Below are 20,599 nucleotides of genomic sequence, written 5' to 3'. Positions count from 1 at the left end.
TCCTATTTGGACTATACAAACTCTGTTACAGCTGAATTAACACTGACTTACTAGTGGTCAGGGCACGTGGCTCCAGGTTCTTACAGCTTACCTGCAGATTTGCATGACCAGAATCAGTGTACCTGCACAGTCACATGACCAGAGTCAGTCTACCTGCACAGTCACATGACCAGAGTCAGTGTACCTGCACAGTCACATGACCAGAGTCAGTCTACCTGCACAGTCACATGACCAAAGTCAGTGTACCTGCACAGTCACATGACCAGAATCAGTGTACCTGCACAGTCACATGACCAGAGTCAGTCTACCTGCACAGTCACATGACCAAAGTCAGTGTACCTGCACAGTCACGTGACCAGAGTCAGTGTACCTGCACAGTCACATGACCAAAGTCAGTGTACCTGCACAGTCACATGACCAGAGTCAGTGTACCTGCACATTCACATGACCAAAGTCAGTGTACCTGCACAGTCACATGACCAGAGTCAGTGTACCTGCACTGTCACATGACCAGAGTCGGTGTACCTGCACAGTCACATGATCAGAGTTGTGCATCTGCTGACAGGTTTGAGAACTCATTCTCCCTCACCTCTGTGCTTAATGTCGCCTCAAGGGACCCATACAGTAATGGGACACTCAGTCGCTCGGTTCAGGGACTTTTGCCAGCACACCCCAATTCCATTTTGCTGTTGTGTGCACATAATTTTCCCTGTGTCCTTCTGGATACAATGTTACAATGGGGTTACCTTACTGCGGTCTTTCAATGCTGATAAGCAGGTCTGTGGAGCCAAAAATCATTTTAAAAAGACAATCAAACAAAACCACCTCCATATAAAAGAAACCCTGTTGACAATGGCAAAAATATTGATTCATTTAAAAAGGGAGTTTGCAAAATAGGAGCTGTGACCCAATGCTTAATGATTTATTTAATGAATTATTTATGAGAAATTTATTTATTATATTTATTGAAGCTGAACCAGGCTTTGAGGGTCCTTGGTTTTTCATTTACCAAAAGGACAAAAGACAAAGATACTGTTTGAGCTACGTAATGAGGCTTTACGATCAGCAAGTTGTGTGGAAGTACGGAATGGAGCCTTGTAGAGATTTGGAGTCATATCGGCGGGGGGGGGGGGGTCACGTGCCCTGTAACACTATGGATGAATTTCAGATAACGTCTCTCCACAGCTACGGATTATGACTCCATCAGGCACATTGAGGGAGAGATCAGCTGAGGTTTTCAGCCTCCTATCAGTAATCTGGGTCCTCATATAATCCAGCACTAAGCTTCTTAATTGACAGTTTAAGGTCAGCTTTCAAATACTTTTTTTTTTTTTCGTAGATTAAAAAAGAACTTTTTTTTCATAGATGTCTGTTCCTGTCGTTATTTATTTGTTTTTAAATGTAGTGTACTTATGGGGTAAGGTATTACAATTGGTACATGAAACATAGTTTTCTCCCGATGGCTTTGAGTGACTGCCTCATTCTTTGTCCTCTTGTGAGAGAATGCTGCTTCAGTCAATGTCGAAGGTCCTGGTGGCCTTTTTTTTCCACTGATTGTAGCCCTGTCGATTTCGCCTGGCTTTTCGCTAATCAGCATATCTGACAGGGTTGGATTTAAGGAATCGCACTGTTAGAAAATGAAACTTGATAGAATAAGGGAAGGGGCTCGCGGGCGACGGCTCCGTGACAAAGCGGTCACGCTTTGCATTCTGACCGTTTCAACCGTTCTCAGACGCGGGCGGCCTGAAGTTTAAGAACATCCATCATCTTCACATGTCATGGAGGAGGTCGCTGCTTTCTTTTGTGGGGGTGGGGGTAGAGGCGTGTGGTGGGGGGGTCTGGTTGTGGTGGTGAGACGACGGGGGCTGTGAACTTGGCCGGCATGAAATGTTAATGATTTATATCTATGATTTATCTTTGACTCTAGATACTGGAGAATGTTAAACAACTTTTGCAGAAGTGTGTGTGTGCATACGTGCGTGTATGTGTGTGAGGGCATGTGTGTGTACATGGATGTCTGTGTGTGTGTGTATGCATGTTTATGTGTTCATTGAAGTACCAACTGCTCAAAGATGCTGTCTTACAGCTTGGGTACAAGTGTAAACTGTTTGTTTTTATATTTGGACACCTAGGTAATGTCCACATTGGTTGTGAGGGGTCTGCAGATGGCAGGAATGCCTAGCCATTCAAAAATAAAGCTAAGCCATTGGCAACATTCTGCTCCATATCTGTTATAATTGGCTGTCACCACATTTGGAGGAGGTGCTGTATTCTGTATCCATAGATGGACTCTTACTAGATACATGCTCTGGATTGTCCACCGTTTGTGCATCTACTACTATTTATGTTCAAGAATACTTGCATTATATGTGAACATAAATACACGTGTGTGGTTTCCGACCATATCTTTTGGCTCCTAGTCCATTCTGACTAGTCTGAGGTCATGTTCACAGTCGCCCTAACGAGAGCAACCGCTGAGGAGCCAAAAAAGCCCATCTAACAAGCCACTCATATCACCTTTACAAGGGGATTACAGAGCAGGTTAATTTAGATTCATTAATTTAGTGAGAGTCACTGCGTGAATCCGAAAGACAGGGCGTTTCACCCAGTGGTGAGAAATGGCCCAGATACCTCCAGATATGGGGCAGTGAGCAGGTGTGTGTGTATGTGAAAACTTGCAGTGCTGCGGTTAGAAGCCATACGATGGGGGTGTTAGAATACTGGACAGTAGTTTTCCTGAGAAACTCTGCTACATATCAGTCACAAGCTACCTGTGTTGTAATGTTACATTCAACGATAGCAGCATGTGGACATGTAGTACTACAGGGGTGTACTTGCACAGCTGAAATAAAAGCCTGATGTGTGCAATGCTTCGTAAATTTTGTGATTGTGCGACCAGAGGAAAAGTTGGTCCGGAGCCCTATCCATTAAAGATCACTTTTCTCTTTTTGGGTTGTAAATCAGCTTCAACACCCAGACAAAATGGATTGTTTTTCCTTAATTTCTGCCCAGGGAGCATGCCCCCTGACCCCCCTACAATGGAGGTGTCCTTTATTTTGGTTTGTAAAAAGTGGCAACCCTAACTAGTTGATATGTTCGGTTTACTTTTTATGTGTACTAGTTTAGTGAATTGCTCGCTCTCGCAGGTTGTTTACAGACATAATACAGTCCCTCTGCCCCGCCTCCACTCTTTCACTCGCACTCAAAATGCACTGCCCTATTAAAAGGTGGTCTGGCGTTTTTCCAGTCGCCCTGCCTAGATATATTTGGAAGCTGGGATTATGGTTTATTTTGCCCTCACCTGCCGTGGTTTCGACCTATTTATTGAAATCAAGTTCATCTTGCTTTAGCTTGTTGTCCTATTGTAAATTCACCTCCATCATAACTTTGTCCTAGGCATGCTTCTCGTGCTAAGGAACTGTGTTGGCAAATTCATAAATTATAGTCATGTGATCGTGTAATATTGTCTGAGTATGTAGTGGCGGTGAAGTATAATTTAAAAGATCCTTACTGTAGTAATCCTGCAGCTTTGTTGGTAAAGCATGGCACAAATGCATTCAGTGTTAGGGGTTTGATATCTGCTGGGGATTTCAATGCTATAAGTGTGTGCATATAATAACAGTAACGAGTAATAGCAGCCAGCAACTACCATATGCCTTGACTATTTCTTAGAAAATACTTTTTAAAAAGTATAACTGAAAATACTAGCTACATCTAAAAAAAACATGTAAAAACAAATCTCCCAGGGGGTCTGGGGACAGCTACAGGGCTAAGCCCCGGATGTCTTAAAATTCTAGAAATGCCGCTGCTTCTTGTGAACATGAATCACTTGGTTTTACGTAATGTAACTTACCTTGAAATGATTTTGCACACTTGGATGCACTGAGGGGCTAAGAATGATAGGCTGAGATATGTTGCTGGACATCCAGGGAGACGGCTGGGTAGAAATAATGTCATCGTAACCAAGTGAATCCTATCTTAGATTAAGATTAAGATTAGATTAAGCAGTACTGCCAACCATGTTTGATTTATTTGCATTCATCCATTTGATTTATTTGCACAAAAATATCAGATATGTTTGAATCATCATCTATAAGCCCCAGCCTGTTCTTCAGACCTGGGTCAAATACTATATTATTATTATATACTATTATTTTAGATTCAAATACCTTTCTGCGCTCGTTTGATTTTGCCTTCTCTGTGTTCTGTTGTCTATGCAGGAGGCCCTGGACACCTTTGCTTTCATGGTGTTCCTGGTGGTCTGTGCCCTGGGGGCAGTGTTCCTCTACTTCATCCTGCCCGAGACCAAGAACAAGACCTTTATGGAGATCAGCGAGTCCTTCGCAAAGATCAACAAAGTCTCAGACACCACTCCCGACAAGGAAATGGAGATGGCGCTGTCTGTCACCCCAAGAAGCAAGGAAGCTACAAATGGAACAGTAGCCGGCATCATTCAAATGGAGAGCTCGTTTTAAAAGACTGACCAGAGGAGCCGTCAGTGTTTTCAGTGATAACGTCACAAATGTTTGTTTTTTTTGTATACATATTTAAAATATAACTGGATAAATCAAAAGCCATGAAATGGATGAAATAGTTTAATCTCCAAAACATTTTCTAGGGTTTACACATAGGTCTGACCTCCTTTTTTGAATAAAATGATGAACTCGATCACTGTCCTTCTCTTTAATTGATTTCAACTTGAGTGGATTTAGCTCCTTTGATATCTTGGGTAGAGTGAAGAATTAATGTTAAATCATTCAATCTAACAAGCATAATATTTGCATAGGTCAAATATATACTGCAGAGATGAGAAAAATGCATTATTATTATTATTTCCATTGAAATTCTATTATGGATTAAATCTCAAACCCCTCAAACTACGCAAATATGACATATTTTGCAATGCATACATGATGCAATTCCAGTTTGCAACTATTGATGTAGCATTAATTTAAAGAATAAAAAAAACAGGTGCAGGATCAGTTATAGGCCTATAAAAATTCAGTCCACTCAGATAATTGATTTAAATTCACAAATTTAAAAATACTCATTTTTTATGGAGAGTGTTGAGCTCATTTATTTAATTTATTCATTCCCTGTATCCAATGGTAATTGACCCCAAGCCAAATCGACAAGCAGTCATACTCCTCAATAAGCTAACCAAGTGGTGGAAATCTGTTCTGCTGCATGAATGTGTCATTTGAAAAAAACATCACTTGGACTGATTGTAGTTGATAGACGATATAGCTGATTATACTTATTTTAATTGAAAGGGATGTTAGTATTTTCAGGAGATAATCGTGTCCCTAGAAATACTGATTGAAAACATTTTAATTTACCAAAAGCCTTGTTACTGTGTTTCCGTTTATGTGTGCTGCAAGGTTTCCTCCTGAGGTAAGAACAGCAGATATTTAAAGTCAGGGAGAGAGTGCTCCAGTGGGTAAGACTTAGATCTTGCTGACTGCAACACCAAGCTGACTGCAGCTCTCTCTCTCTCTCTCTCTCTCTCTCTCTCTCTCTCCCTCTCTATTTCTCTCTCACACATACACACATACACACACAGACTCTCTCTCTCTCTCTCTCCTCCAATTCAGTTAAATTTTCCATTCAGTTTGCTTTATTGGCAAGACAGAACACTACATTCCATATTGCCAAAGCATACCATGTTATAAAAACATATATTCAACATTGAACAATACTTGAACTTCGAACAAATCAACAGTAACTTTACATTAAAACAATTATTTTCTTCTGATTTTGGTAATAATAATGCTGATGATCATAAATGGTTGGCATTTATATAGCGCCTTTCTCCAAAGCGCTGTACAATTGATGCTTCTCATTCACCCATTCATACACAGACGGCGATTGGCTGCCATGCAAGGCACCGACCAGCTCGTCAGGAGCATTTGGGGGTTAGGTGTCTTGTTCAGGGACACTTCGACACAGCCCAGGCGGGGGATCGAACCGGCAACTCTCCAACTGACAGACAACTGCTCTTACTGCCTGAGCCATGTCGCCCCTGTGGCAAATGTAATCATCTAATAATACATTTAAGAAGTAAATAGAATAGAAATTATTTTTCTCTCCCATAGCTCCCTCCTTCCATCCCTTGAATGGTCTGACAAGATCACAGAAATGTGGCCTAAGAGATACAGTACACAACAAGTTGGTTTTCCTTGAGCACAGATACTGGCCAGGCTCTGGTGGTCTCTGGTGCACTTATCAGAAAACAGAGTTCAGTGAAGCAAACTACCTCACTGAGTACAGCTTCCTATGTCCGAAGGTACAATTTGTTTATTGAAAGCCAGAATGAATGTCACAGCTGGCTAGACATATTGAGAATGTCTGTGACTGCAAGTCAGCCCCACAGGTGCTGAATGACAAACCACATTTCAGATGGCGCTATTCAGTTGCAGCTTCAGATTTTGCTGCCTTTTGTCACTTTTCATCTGCCGTGCGCGCGCGTATGTGTGTGTGTGTGTGTGTGTGTGTGTGTGTGTGTGTGTGTGTGTGGTGTGCCTAATAACGCTGTCTCATGAATGTGCCAGAGAAACAGAAGGGAAGCAAAAACAAAAACCTGAGGGATCACAGAAACTCGGCTCGCCGACATGACCCTGTTTTTTTTATTAATTTATTTATTTACCTATTTTTAAAGCGCTTTCAAATCCCTGCACATCATCATGAAACTGAGTTTTTTTGGGGGGAGCAAAAAAAGAGAAAGACAGAAGGACGATGGCAGAGACGTTTGAGGCGATTAAAGCGCTAATAATGGGATTGAGGCTTCTCTCCTGTCCCCCCTGTGATGATCGTTCCGGGACCAGGATTGGACCGTGGAGGAACAGATGGTGTGACCGTGGCGCAGTTCTCTAACTGGGATAGGCTGCGGTCAATTAGAGGGGCATCAGCAGGGGGTATGTGACTGAAGTGGCAGGGATGCCCAGTCAAGGAATGAGGGGGCATAGGAGGGGGGCAGTGTGCCACTAATGCTTTTGCCAAAATGTAAAAGATTTCTGCTTTTCATGTGTCAAGAACCGGGGCAGCCTGCAATCTGCTATTCTCCTCAGACTCCAACTCACACTCTTCCTTAGTCCTCATGCCACACTCTCCCTGACTCAGTATCCAGACCCAAATTGTACCCATAGCAATACATAGCAACATTGCTGTACTTTCAGGGCACATTTGGGAAATTTGACCCTTGAAGAACAAAAATGCACCTCCACTGTCATTTTATTTCTGTGTTCCTCAGTCTCCAGACTTTTCCATAATCCCTACACAACACTCTTCCTCAATCCCCAGACCATACTCTTCCTAAATCCCCAAACCACACTCTTCCTTAATCCCCACTCTTTCTCAGTCCCCAGACCATACTCTTCCTCACTCCATAGATCCCACTCTTCCTCAATCCCCAGACCATACTCTTCCCCAGTTTCCAGATCCCACTTTTCCCCAGACCACATTCTTCCCCAGTTCCCAGATATCACTTTTCCCCAGATCACATTCTTCCTCAGTCTGCAGACCACATTCTTCCTCAGCCTGCAGACCACATTCTTCCTCAGTCTGCAGACCACATTCTTCCTCAGCCTGCAGACCATATTCTTCCTCAGTCTGCAGACCACATTCTTCCTCAGCCTGCAGACCACATTCTTCCTCAGTCTGCAGACCACATTCTTCCTTTCCTTCTGAATTGCTAAGTAAAATGGGCCCCAGAAAGATGATCTACAATTACCTGTAAGTACTGTTACAGTCAGAAGACGTTTGATCGAAGCTGAGCTATCAGCAAGAAGCCCCCGTAAAGCACCAATGTTGAAAAAATGGCATATGCAGAATTGGTTCAAATTTGCCATGGAACACTTTGATTGGCCCAAAGAGAAATAATGTAACATTCTGTGGACTGATGAGAGTAAAATTGTTCTTTTCAGGTCTAGTGGTCATCGGCAGTATGTCAGACGACCCCCGGGTACTGAATTCAAGCCACAGTACACTGTGAAGACAGTGAAGCACGGTGGCACAAATGGTATGGGGATGTTTTTCATACGATGGTGTTGGGTTAGTGTACCAGGGATCATGGATCAGTTTCAATACATCAAAATACTTGAAGAGATTATTTTGCCGTATGCCGAAAAGGAAATGCCCCTGAAATGGGTGTTTTAACAAGACAAACCCCAAAAACACGAGTAAGTGAGGAACTGAGGTAATGGAGCGACCAGCTGAATCCCCGACCTCAACCCCATTGAAAACTTGTGGGGTGACATTAAAAATGCAGTTTCTGATGCAAATATTCACAGGAACTGTGGAATGTAGTTTGTTCATCCTGGGCTGAAATACCTGTTTCTAGGTGCCAGAAGTTGGTTGACTGGATGCAACACAGATGCAACACAGTTATCAAAAACAATGGTTATATTAGTTCAGTAATTTAAAGTGAAGTTAAATCTTGAATAATGTATTAATTTTATACAGTAATGTTTGAGTTTGAAGAGAAACATTTGATTAATATTCCTTTTCTTTGCTTCCTGTAAAAGAATAACGCAGACGTGATAAAATTTGTTAATGCTTTGATTTGGAATTTAATGTGTAATGTTTCCACTGCATTTGAAATATGGTGCTAACAGCAATTAAAAAAATAGTTGCACTTTATTCACTTTTTTAACACACTGCTATTTATTTGAACACAACTGTACAGTACACACAAACACATGTGGACACAAGACTTTTCCTTTTAATCATCGGATCAGTCCATATTCTGCTTTCCAAGTACACACAAAATAAAGAGGTGTTCCTGTCTGGCACTGGGTATCAAGGCAATGTCTTGGTATCTAGAATCAGTTTTGGTTCTGTTCCTTTTATCTATTATCAGTCTATTCTCATTGGGTAGCAGTTGTACTTGCCTCATATCTCCATACTTGCGGTAGTCACTGAATGCTGAGTCTCCCACCAGCTCAGTTAAGAGTCATGGAAAGCCCTCAGCAGAAGAGGCACTCATGGAGTATCAAAGTACATTTGGAGGCTGGATCTGTCTCCTCTGCAAAACATGGAGCTGGATTTTGTCATACCGACAACCACAAAACACCTGATTTGAGATTGTTCATCTCTTTTCCCCAAAATATGGAAATTGCAAGACATGGAACTGGACCTGATCCACCTCAAAACATAAAACTTGAGGTTGTATCTCTTGTCCCACAAATATTTAAGTGGGGTTTATGTCTTTCTCCTAAAAATGTCAAACAAGAATCTGTCTCTTTCCTGAAAAGATGGAACTGTAGTTTGTGTCTCTCCACGAGACATGGAACTGAGGTTTGTCACTGGATCCACCTCAAAACATAAAACTTGAGATTGCATCTCTTGCTTCCACAAAATATGCAATTGGAGTTTTGTCTTTTTCCTAAAAATGTACACCAAGAATTGGTTTCTTTCTGCAAAACACAGACCTGGAGTTTGTGTCTCTCCTCAAAACATGGAACTGTAGTCTGTGTCTCTCCTTGAGACATGGGGTTTGTCACCAGATCCCTCCCTACCTCCCTGTAAATATTAATTTATTTACCTGTGATATTTATTTGTGTATTGGGATGTTTGGTTTGGCTAGGTAAGCAGTGTTTGGCTGGGTAAGCGGTTTGTGTTGCGGTACTACGATTTAAAAAAAAGAAAAAGATTTTGATGGTCCTTATCTTTGTTGTGCAGGTAGCAGTTGAAATTGTACTTCCCTCTCGGGTCTTTCAGCGCACTTATCCCTGGTTGTGGGTATGCACTTAGCACTTTCTTGTATGTCGCTCTGGATAAGAGCGTCTACCAAATGCCATTAATGTAATGTAATGGATCCACCTCAAAACAAAAAACTTGAGATTGTTTCTCTTGCTTCCAAAAGATTTTGGGTCTTTTTCTAAAAGATGTAGGTTTATGTTTCTGTCGTCAAAACATGGAAATGGAGTCTGTGTCTCTCCTCACAACATGGAACTGGACTCCTGTCCACCTCCAATGCACAGCTCACAATTAAACATGAAGTCCTGCAAACAAAATAACTTGCGGTCCTTTCATTGAGTGAGGTGAGTTTACATAGCTCACCTCACTCACTTTCTTGGGACTAAACTGGTTGCTCATTTTAAGGTAAAAACTAAAATCAGCAGACCCTCCAGATTCAGGATTGGTTGTTCCTCATATATAGATACATGAAGCAAAATTTAAAAAAAGGGAAACAAGTATTTCAAAAAACCTTTGGCTTCGTGGGTTTAATCTTGCTATTTATAAACTAATTTACACTGCAAGACCTGCACTATTGGCTTGAGTATGATAGCAAAGTCTAGAGGAGCAAAACAATGTTGACCTTATAGATCATCATTTTAGCTTGATCATTATTTACTGGCTGTTTCGATCAATTACTGTGTTTGCTCTTCTGTGCAGTGCATTCACTTCAAATAGCATATCTTATCATTATAACCTTGTACAGTAATTGTCCCTCAATAAGAAGTGGTGGTAGTAGTAATGGCAACATCAGTAATAATGTGATGAATATTGGCCGCATGACTTTCTCAATTTGCTGTGTCCTTTAAGTGTTCTTTTTGTATTAGCAGTCAAAGGAATGCCAATTCTGAAATTGTAAATTCATTCTCATGCATTCATTTCTTGAGTTAAAAGCCATGTACTGAATTCAAGGTCTGACAGGTGTGTAGAAACAGAAGTTTGGTAAAATTACTTGGAGGAGAGTTTTGGTTGGAAAATCACAAGCCAAGCGAGAAATCAAACTCAGGTTATCTCACTGTAATTCTAGAAAGCTCTGAGAGGACATAATAGCTCAAGGATTCGATAAGCTGTCTGGAAATTTTAGCCCATGCCCACATCCACTTGGAGAAATGAAATGCAGCACAAGTTCCAGATAGGTTTTTTCATAATGGTTTCATAAAAGATCTCCTTATCAAATATAAGTCTATGACCTTGGTAACTTGGCCCTTGCAAGCTTTAAGGGCTTATCATACAGTATGTATGTTCACATTTAGACCATATTACAGCAGATAACTGAGGGCAGGCTGTGTGTGCGTGTGTATGTGTGCGTGTGTGTGTGTTGGGGGGGTCCTCTTCTCACAGTTTGATTAATGTCCCATCTGCTTCATTTCACCAAAGTTTTGTGACGTGGCCATTTTAGCAGCAAACCTGCGGGAAGGGGGTCATTAGAAACTGTCAGTCAGCCATGGACCAGTGGAAGGACTTTTAGAGCAAGAGGAAGAGAGACTCTCACTCTTGAGATAGATAGATCATTACATTTATATAGTGCATATCCAGACACTCAAAGTACTTACAGTGATGAGAGGGAAACTTGCCTCAAACACCACCAATGCGTAGTACTCACCTAGGTGATGCACGGCTGCCATTTTGTACCAGAACGCTCACCACACACCAGCTGAGGTGGAGAAGGAGAGAACAATGCTTTTACTAATTGAATCAGGGGATAATTTAGTCGCAGGTTGAAAGAGCCAGGGTTGGGGATTCAGCCAGGATACCAGGGAACCCCCACAAAAGACAAAAGAAATGTGCGTGTGGGGGGGGGGGGGGGTGTCCAGGGTGTCCGCAGAAACACCGTCATGGTTGTGGGGTCGTAGCCGAAAGGTGAGCAACGGAGTAGAAAAGATAAATGAGATGAAAGGGGGGGGGGGCAATTTAATAAGCCACTGACATTGGGTGGATTATTAAATTGCCTTAAAGCAGAGTTGTGAACAGATTGGCTCTACTTTTTGAAGAGAGGTGAAGGGGGTGCAAAGTTTCTCCCTTTTGTAGTTTCAGACTGGACCACTTTGATCTCATAATATTCTGCAACCAACAAGAGGTCAGCTTTCTTGCATCTATTTTATGGTTGGATCTTTGCAAACTTTCTCAAAGTAGGTGCCATACATAGTGTGATTTGCACAAGAATAAAAATACAGAACAATAAAGTAATAGAGGCACTCTTTTTTTTCCACAAACCAAAAACTTGTCTCAACTTAAACACCTCACTCCCAGCTCTAGCCACAGCAGCTGTCCATTCTAGCCTATATGCTTGACTTATCGATTGCCCACTATACAGTTACGCTTGGGCCCGAGCACTATGATACTATGACGCACTGTATTAAGTATTTATGAATGCTTTGCTTTTGCCTTGTACTCGACATAAATGTATGTTCTGTTGTCTATTCCTTCCTGTCAATACACCTACTGTTTTCATGGTACTGGTGTTCACCCTGTCATTGTTGAATGCTCACTCCAGATACTTTTCTACGAGATGTAATTTGCTCTGGATTAGAGTGTCTGCTATATACCAAATTACATTACATTACATTAATGGCATTTGGCAGACGCTCTTATCTTGAGCAACGTACAACAAAGTGCAAAGTGCATACCCATAACCAGGGATAAGTGCGCTGAAATAGTAAAATTGTGACAGTATGAATCCTCATAAGTGTTACAAAGTGCAATTGAGTAGAAAAATTTTCCACATGTAGAAAATTATTTCTCTGCACTCCCATTGGGCCTCATTCATCAAACCTTTCTAGAAATTCTTCTTATGTCTGTTTGTAGTAAATGTGCTTACAAAAATCCATGACGTGGGATTCATGAAACATAGATTTTGATCGTACCAAGGAACAAAATCCAATAAAAAGAATATATGAATGCCGAAGTGTTAATCGAAACGATTGTAAGCACAGTTAATAATTTAATCTGATGGTTGCCCATGTTTTTGTGAATTAAGTGAAATCTGATGGTACACAATTCTTTTTTTCCTCTCTTTTGGACAGCTTGTTTGTACTAATTGTACAGCACTTTGGTTAAGCATAGTCATTTTATATGTGCTTTAGAATGGGCATGTGGCCCAGAGAAGTTCCAAAGTGAGAAAACTAAAGAAGAAACTATTTATGACATCATAAGCTACACATTAGAACATATTTGTGCTTTAGCCAGCCTTAGCAGTGGCATGACAGATAAGATTAAATCAGCCGCTCGGCTAAAAATTAAGCCTGCTTTTGTTTTGAGTTTGTTAGACTGTCAGGGGAACCCTGGGAAATTAAAAAAGTGACATTATCGTCTGAGGCGTGAAACCTGGCGCCACACACAAGGAGGGGACGAGCCGCGCTGTCACTCATCATTTCAGCGTGTGACAAGGACACGACCCCCCTCTCAGGGTGAGACCCAACCCTCTGCAGGCCATGGTGTCTGAGAGAAGTGGAGAGCTCCCCAATTAGCAACACCCCAGCGCTGTCTCCGGCCTGGAACACAGATACCCGCGAGTAGCACAACGCTGTGAAACTCTTTCAAACACAGCTGGGCTCACTGCTGTCTTGATAACATATCAATATATTTTTAAAGATGACTTTGAAGATGCCTTGTTGATTTGTATTGGCAGCTATTGAAAGTTTCCCCAACTTTCTAAGGGAACCTGAAACATGTATGTATGTACATGTGCCTGTTATGCATGTGAAAGAGCAACCTGGATATTTCTTATGTATACATGTACTTTCATTTCATCAGTCTATCTGCACTTAAAACTAAATAAAGTAGTTACATAACAGAGGTTTGTGTCAATATTTGTTGATTTGTTGTCATTGTATGATATCTATATTTTCTATGAGGCAGTAAGTAAACAATCCCTTCTGAACAATCCACAGAAAATTTTGTTTTTCATTCATTCAGTCATTATCCTAACCCGCTTATCCTGTACAGGGTCGCAGGGGGGCTGGAGCCTATTCCAGCATACATTGGGCGAAAGGCAGGAATACACCCTGGACAGGTTGCCAGTCCATCGCAGGGCACACACACCATTCACTCACACACTCATACCTACAGGCAATTTATACTCTCCAATCAGCCTAACCTGCATGTCTTTGGACTGTGGGAGGAAACCGGAGTACCTGGAGGAAACCTACACAGACACGGGGAGAACATGCAAACTCCACACAGAGAGGCCCCAGGCAAAATTTGTTTTTTTAAATCGCAAACATCAATATTTAATTTGCAGAGATGGAAAGTCCAGGGGTCAGAAAATAAAAGTCCTGCCTAGTGTTTATTCCACCCATGAAAGCAGCCTGTTTCTTTGCTTATCCTTATAATGTCTGTGTGTTTGGTGTGTTTGCTTGTTCATATAATGTCCATGCGTTCAGTGTGTTTGCTTGTCCTTATAATGTCCATGAGTTGGTGTGTTTACTTGTTCATATAATTTCCATGTGTTGAGTGTGTTTGGTGCATTTGCCTCTCAGGATGCCTTGTCTCTCTGCCATTTCCTATCATTCCCTGTTAGCGGTAAGCAGCGGTGTCGCGCGCTCCCTGTATCACCATAAATCAGCCTCTGCGTCATGAATTGTCAGTGCAGGGCTACCGCTTCATTACTTTTTAGAGAAGGAAAAAAGTGCCTCCTTCACAGCACCATCCTGGCAGGTAAGGTCAGAACAACAATTAATCAGTTCCCGGTGATGTATCGAGCTGGGTCTCCCCGAGAGAAAACAACCAAAGTTTGTGACACCTCACCCACCCCAACGCATCCGAACCATCCGTCACCATTAAGACAAAATAAAAACATTGTCTTCCCATTTCATTAAGGGTGACAGGCAAGACAGCCATCAAAGAAATCATTAATACCACCTACTTTCCCTCCTCTCCCTCCCCTGCACCAACTATCTGCAGCAAAAAACCTATTAATGTGCAGTCAGTGAGATGTCCAGGCTCTGGATGTCGACTTGGGATGTGCTCCAGGTAGGGTCTGCTCACCTGATGCATTCTCAGCGCAAATCTGAAAATCTTGCATTCTGGAAATCTCATTCAGCCCTGTACACTAGGGAGTGGCCATAGGCCATCATTACGCACGTGGGAGTATCAAATTGTTAACTCATTAAATATGTGGCTTCAAAATATACCATTGTTAAACATGTTGCCAAAAGAAAGGACAAAGAAGTAAAATAAAGTACTCAATCTTACCAGGCTCAGGCAGTAAGAGCAGTCGTCTGGCAGTCGGAGGGTTGCCAGTTCGATCCCCCGCCCGGGCTGTGTCGAAGTGTCCCTGAGCAAGACACCTAACCCCCAAATGCTCCTGACGAGCTGGTTGGGGCCTTGCATAGCAGCCAATCACCGTCGTCTGTGAGTGTGTGTATGAATGGGTGTATGGGTGAATGGAGAAGCATCAATTGTACAGCGCTTTGGATAAAGGCGCTATATAAATGCCTGCCATTTACCATTCACCTCAGGTAAGTATAGGTTAGTCCCAGTGAAGCAATCTGGGAAAGGAATCTTCTATATATAACCTCACTCAATCATTTGAGCCAGAGGGTGTTCATTGGTGCTGGGTTATTCTGACTGGCTGTCAATTAAATGTAGTCCTTTTGATGACAATGTGTGAAATAAATTTATAAACAATAACCTGCCACTTACAAAATTATTATGAAGTGATCATATAAATCCACAAATAGCAAACACATGAGGCAAAAAAAAACTCCCCAATGGGAAGATTAAACCCTTAAACAGTGGCAAGAAATCTCAGGAGTAACCTTGCTATATAGGGGGAGCCCATCCTCCAGGTCCAGGTAAGGCAAGGTAGAATGAAATGTAACAGAAATGTAATAAAGGCTCTATCACAGCAAATAATAGGGGGTGAGCTGGTAGTAGTTGAGGTAAGAAACCAGCTGGGAGACATTCATATGAAGCAAAGTGTAGTGTGTGGTTTAGAGTGGCAGGGTGATGCATCTGGAGCTCCAGGCTGCATCATGGTACAGGCGTGAACCAGTGGAGGAACAGTGGAGGAACAGTGGAGGAACGGTGGTGCAATGGCACAGGAGTGGTCCACAGACTGAGGTACAGGGCATGGAGTGACCACGTAAACTCAGGGCGAGGAACAAGGCTGAAGCAGTCAGTGAACTCAGGAGCCCCAGGGGGGAAAAACAGAGAAGAGAAGGTTACAGACACTGTATATATTATCAATATACTGAGTAACTGTAGTCTCTGTGCCAAAAAACACGGATGAACACTGTTACAACGGTTAGTAATAAAACGGTTAATGTAATAAAAACAGTTAATGTGATGACTTTGTCCTCTGTAATGTAATAACTGCCAGTTAATGTAATAAAGGCCAGTTAATGTAATACAAATCTTGAACAGTTAACATAATAACTTTTGCTGTTTACTGAAGGAACTCATTACATTAACTGGTGGTTATTATTACATTAACCGGGGTCACAACTTTTTCTCATGAATAATGTAATACTACAACTGTTAATGTAATAACCTGCCAAAATTTCTGTCTCCTGTCAAATCAAGTGTGAGTAGAACGGTCATACAAATATAGGAACATCAGAAAATGAACCCTCCTTCTTGGATTGCAAGATTTTACAGTGTCTGTGAGTATCTGGACAATGACTCATTTTGTGTTGTTTTGGCTCTGTACTCCAGCACATTGAATTTAAAATAAAACAATGACTAATGCAGCCCATGTCCATGTGTAATTACTTTTGGTCCCATAAAATTGGGGCTTCGGAATTTGTTAATCCAGTCTACGTGTGTTTTCTGAATTGGGAGAAGAGATACGACTTTGTCCCTCTGGGATACTTGTGGGAGGTGCTGTGGGAGTATGGGGTGCCAATGCTGCTATGGAAATCCTTTCAGGTTCTGTACACTCTGAGTGAGAGCTGTGTTTTCTTTCTTTCCACTAGGTCAAGCTCATGCAAAGGGTGTTGTATGGGTGTCAGACTCCACCAAGGGTACACTCCACCAAGGGTGGACATGCGGGTGGCGTCTCTGCTGTTAGAAGATGATCTATGGTATTCTTCATATAAGAATGGTTTGCAGCTGAGTGTGATGAGGTTGGGATCAGGACCTTCAAGTCTGTGGGCATAGTCCTCTCCCAAGAAAAGATTGTCCTCTTAAAGTGAAGAGGGAGCAACTTCCCTAGGTGGAGAAGTTTGAATATCTCAGGGTCTCAGGGCATAAACTCATGCAGATACGGGTCAGGAGCTTCAGTTAATGCTCACAACAACCATCAGAATGGGAAAGAAATGTGATCTAAGTGACTTTGACCATGGAATGATTGTTGGTGCCAGACAGGGTGGTTTGAGTATCTCAGAAATGTCTCTGAAAATCCCAGGAGATTTTCAGAACAGTCCCTCGTGTTTGCAGAGAATGATTTGAAAAATGAGAGAGGTCAGTGGAGAGGGGACAGACTGGTCAAAGCTGGCAGGAAGGTGACAGTAATGCAAATAACTACACATTACAAAAGAGCATCTCTGAACACACAAGGTTTAAAACTTCTAAGTGGATAGGATACAGCAGCAGAAGACTTAACCCTTGTGTAGTCTTAACATTCTGTATATTCCCTTTGTCCTTAGAGTAAAAAATGACGCGCCTTCACTAAACCCCTAAAATAAAGCAGCTTCATTGAATTTTAAACTCCAAATTTATTCTGCATTACCTGTCACTCATCACAAACTTTGTCATCAAATTTCAAGTTGAAAAAAGATAATTTATAGTTTTTTCTCTGTTGTTAAACATAGTGCTGGGTCTTTTTTCCAAATGCAATTGGATAGTTTCAGATTAATGAGGTGATTTACTTGCTTAGTGCAGGTAAAAAAAGGTTTGAGTATCTAGTTGTGATTATAGGCTTTTGATTGCCTTTGGAGTTTGTTATTCTTGTGTCAACATGAGGCCCAGTGTCAAGAGAACCATTATGTCTGATAAATAAATTAAACCGTCAGATACATAGGCCAACCAATAGTCTTACTAAAACAAACTATCTGGGACTGCACTGTATGTTCTTCAGGTGGAGTAATGCCAGTCCTATGATGTTATTAATGTGGGCCTGAAAGGAGAATTCTGAATCAGTAGTTAGACCATGCTTTTTATCAACTGCTTTGGCAGAGACAGAGAAGCCATCTATATTTAAATAAAACTTAAATTACTCCCTATGAGATTTGGGATCCACTACAAATATCTCAATGGTAACTGAATTCAACAAGAGGACATTTTGAAAGTAAAGTCATCCAAGTCATCCAAGCCTTTACTCCGTCAAGACATACCTCTAATTTGTTTAGCGGATTGACTTTGCCTGGTTTAAGAGACATATAAAGTTGCATATCATCTGCACAGCAGTGGCACTGTACCCCGGATAAGTATTTTAGCCCTCTGTCTTAAATGGAACAGTCACATTTTCTGATAACACTGTAGTTGATCAGCTAGACTGAGTGTTCTAGTCGCTGTTTTGAGGGACACTTGAATATATCTTTCTGATCTATAGCTTGCATTGAGGCCAGACTTATAATGACAGTAATCTGATCCACACTCCACTTCATTTAGCATCCCACTCAAAACACAAAACAAAACACCCACTTTAGTATAAAACTCCATTCAATGAGGCTGAATTGATGCCACACAGCATGCTTATAAATGTGAGATAAGAGTCCATGAATGAAGCATTTAATTTTCTTTTCAACCGCACCCTGTCACTCAATTCACCCACCCGCTGATAGATTATATCTGTGGGAATTGAGTTCAATACTGCAAGACAATAGAGCTCCACCTTATTGCGCTCTGTTTGAGAATCAAAACAGATAGATATGTCTGTATATGCGTGCATATTAAAATGCATAACAAAAGCATTCACATCTAGATTTTATGCTAATGCATTGCACACATGTTATGCTGTAATAACAGTGCAATATTTAGACAGCTTATATTATATCTGATCTGATATGGAAGCTTCTCAGTATGGGAAACATGGGTACATAATAATACATGAACATAGCATTTATTAATGTTGGACTAAATCTCTTAATGTTTTTAGTCATTATTAATAATTTAGTTATAATATTTATATCTGGATTCTACTGTAAAGTGATCATTTTATATCTCTGTGTGTTTGTGCATGTGCGCGTGTGTGCAAGGGTTGAATTTACTGGGGGGTTATGAAAAAAATCGGAAACATGGATGAAAAGCTTAGGATGAGAATGATGATGATGATGATGTTGGTGATGAACTTAATGATGATGATGGTGGTGAAGATGATAATTTTGGTGATTATATTTAGGGCTACATTACCAGTGAGCAGAATGGCAGCTATTAGCATTCAAGCTGTTTAGTAGCAGCGGTGCTTTTCAAAAGCTCCGCAACTCAAAAATGAGCAGACAATCCCTCTAGGTTTTCATGCTCTTCCACTGATCCTTTCCAAAAAGTGTACATAGCTCCTAACCGCCAACCTCCACAACAAATTTACATTTCATTTGCATCTTGTTTGCATCAGCACTGCGCAGGATTCAAATGCATGTAATGTAATGTCATTCAGAAATCCCATTGGTTCCTTTATGTCATTTTCAGGGGCTTTGGAATTGTTCTCCATTTACCTTCTGAACTCTTTGGTTTGTTTTGTTTTTTTCTTCCAACTACCCCTGCAGACGCTTTTATCCAAAGCGATGTAAATTCAGTGTTCACAGTAAAGCTTTGGCTAAGTCTTATGATAAAATTGAGACATGATTAGAAGAGATGTGATAAAAGAATGATAACATCAAGATGAAAGTACAAGTGCAGCATGAAAGTATTAGAAGGTCGAGATACAAGTGTTACAAAAAGGGTTACTTGATTGGGAATAGCCTTGAAGAGGAGTGTAGTGTTAAAATATACATATGCCTTCAGACCACAGTGGAAAATAGGCAGTGATTGAGTGGTTTGAGAAGATTCAGGAGTTCATTCTACCACTGAGGGGCTAGGGAAGGGTACTTCTACAGTCAGAACTAGCAAGGGCCATGAGAAGCTCTTGTAGTAGCAAGGACCTGTGAGGGATGAAGAGCAGCTCTGTCTTGCTATGGTTGAGCATCAGGTGATCCCCTATGAGATGCCAGGCAGGCAGGCAGATGTTCTATCGCTACCCTGTGAGGCAGAGGAAGGGAATGAGAGGAAAAGTTGGGTGGCATTGCATTGATAAGAGAAGCCTTGTGAATGAATGACTGGGCCAAGAGATTTAGTATCAATAAAGAACAGCAGAGGCCCCTGTACAGATCCCTACAAGATGAAAAGGGGAGTGAGATAGAAAGGTTGTAGATCAGACAAGCAGTAGCATTCTGGATGAGCAGCAGATGTGAGATGACAGAGGCAGGGAGGCCAGCGAGGAGGCAGTTGGCAGCCGTCCTGGCAGGAGATGATCAGTGCCTGGTCTAATCATCATAAACGTTTAACATTTAATGAACTCTATATCAGATGACAGTTCAAAATCCAATTAATCAGATTTGAGGAACACACAACACATCAAGGTGTCCAAAAGTTTTGACTGGTACTGTACTCTGATAACATTTTTGGGTGAACTGCCTCTTTAAGTCTTCATGATGCATTTTTCGCACTTCCAAGGAATGACGTTTAAGATGGCCATGACTTTCAAAATGGGCATGACATTTAAAATGGGCATAGTGTCTGGGGGGTTATACAACAGGTTTAGCATTTCATTTCCAAGCCAGCAGAGATATAGTTTTTCTAAATCTGTGGTAATAATGGGCATTGAAAATAATGAGCCTCAATCTTAGAAATCATGAAAGGGCATTCCATCTTACCACTGTAACCCTTCACCTTGCAATTTTAACCCCTTGAGTACTGCCCCTTTCCTTGGGGGGTTGTTTGTCAA

At 41.4% G+C, this 20,599-nt stretch overlaps 1 protein-coding gene across 2 annotated transcripts in view; it reads left to right on the top strand.

The window, feature by feature from the left end:
* Window positions 1-4,668, top strand: part of slc2a9l2 (solute carrier family 2 member 9, like 2) — a 158,170-nt gene extending 153,502 nt beyond the window's left edge. For both annotated transcript variants that reach the window (XM_061251989.1, XM_061251990.1), the window contains one exon: window positions 4,221-4,668. In XM_061251989.1, coding sequence (XP_061107973.1) covers window positions 4,221-4,475 — 255 coding nt within the window. In that variant the 3' untranslated portion in view covers window positions 4,476-4,668. The remainder of the gene's footprint in view (window positions 1-4,220) is intronic.
* The last annotated feature ends 15,931 nt before the right edge of the window (window positions 4,669-20,599 follow it).

This window comes from Conger conger, chromosome 8 (genome assembly GCF_963514075.1).
Source record: "Conger conger chromosome 8, fConCon1.1, whole genome shotgun sequence".
NCBI lineage: Eukaryota > Metazoa > Chordata > Actinopteri > Anguilliformes > Congridae > Conger > Conger conger.
The sequence above is the reverse complement of the archived record's forward strand: the minus strand, read 5'-3'. Positions and strand labels throughout refer to the sequence as shown.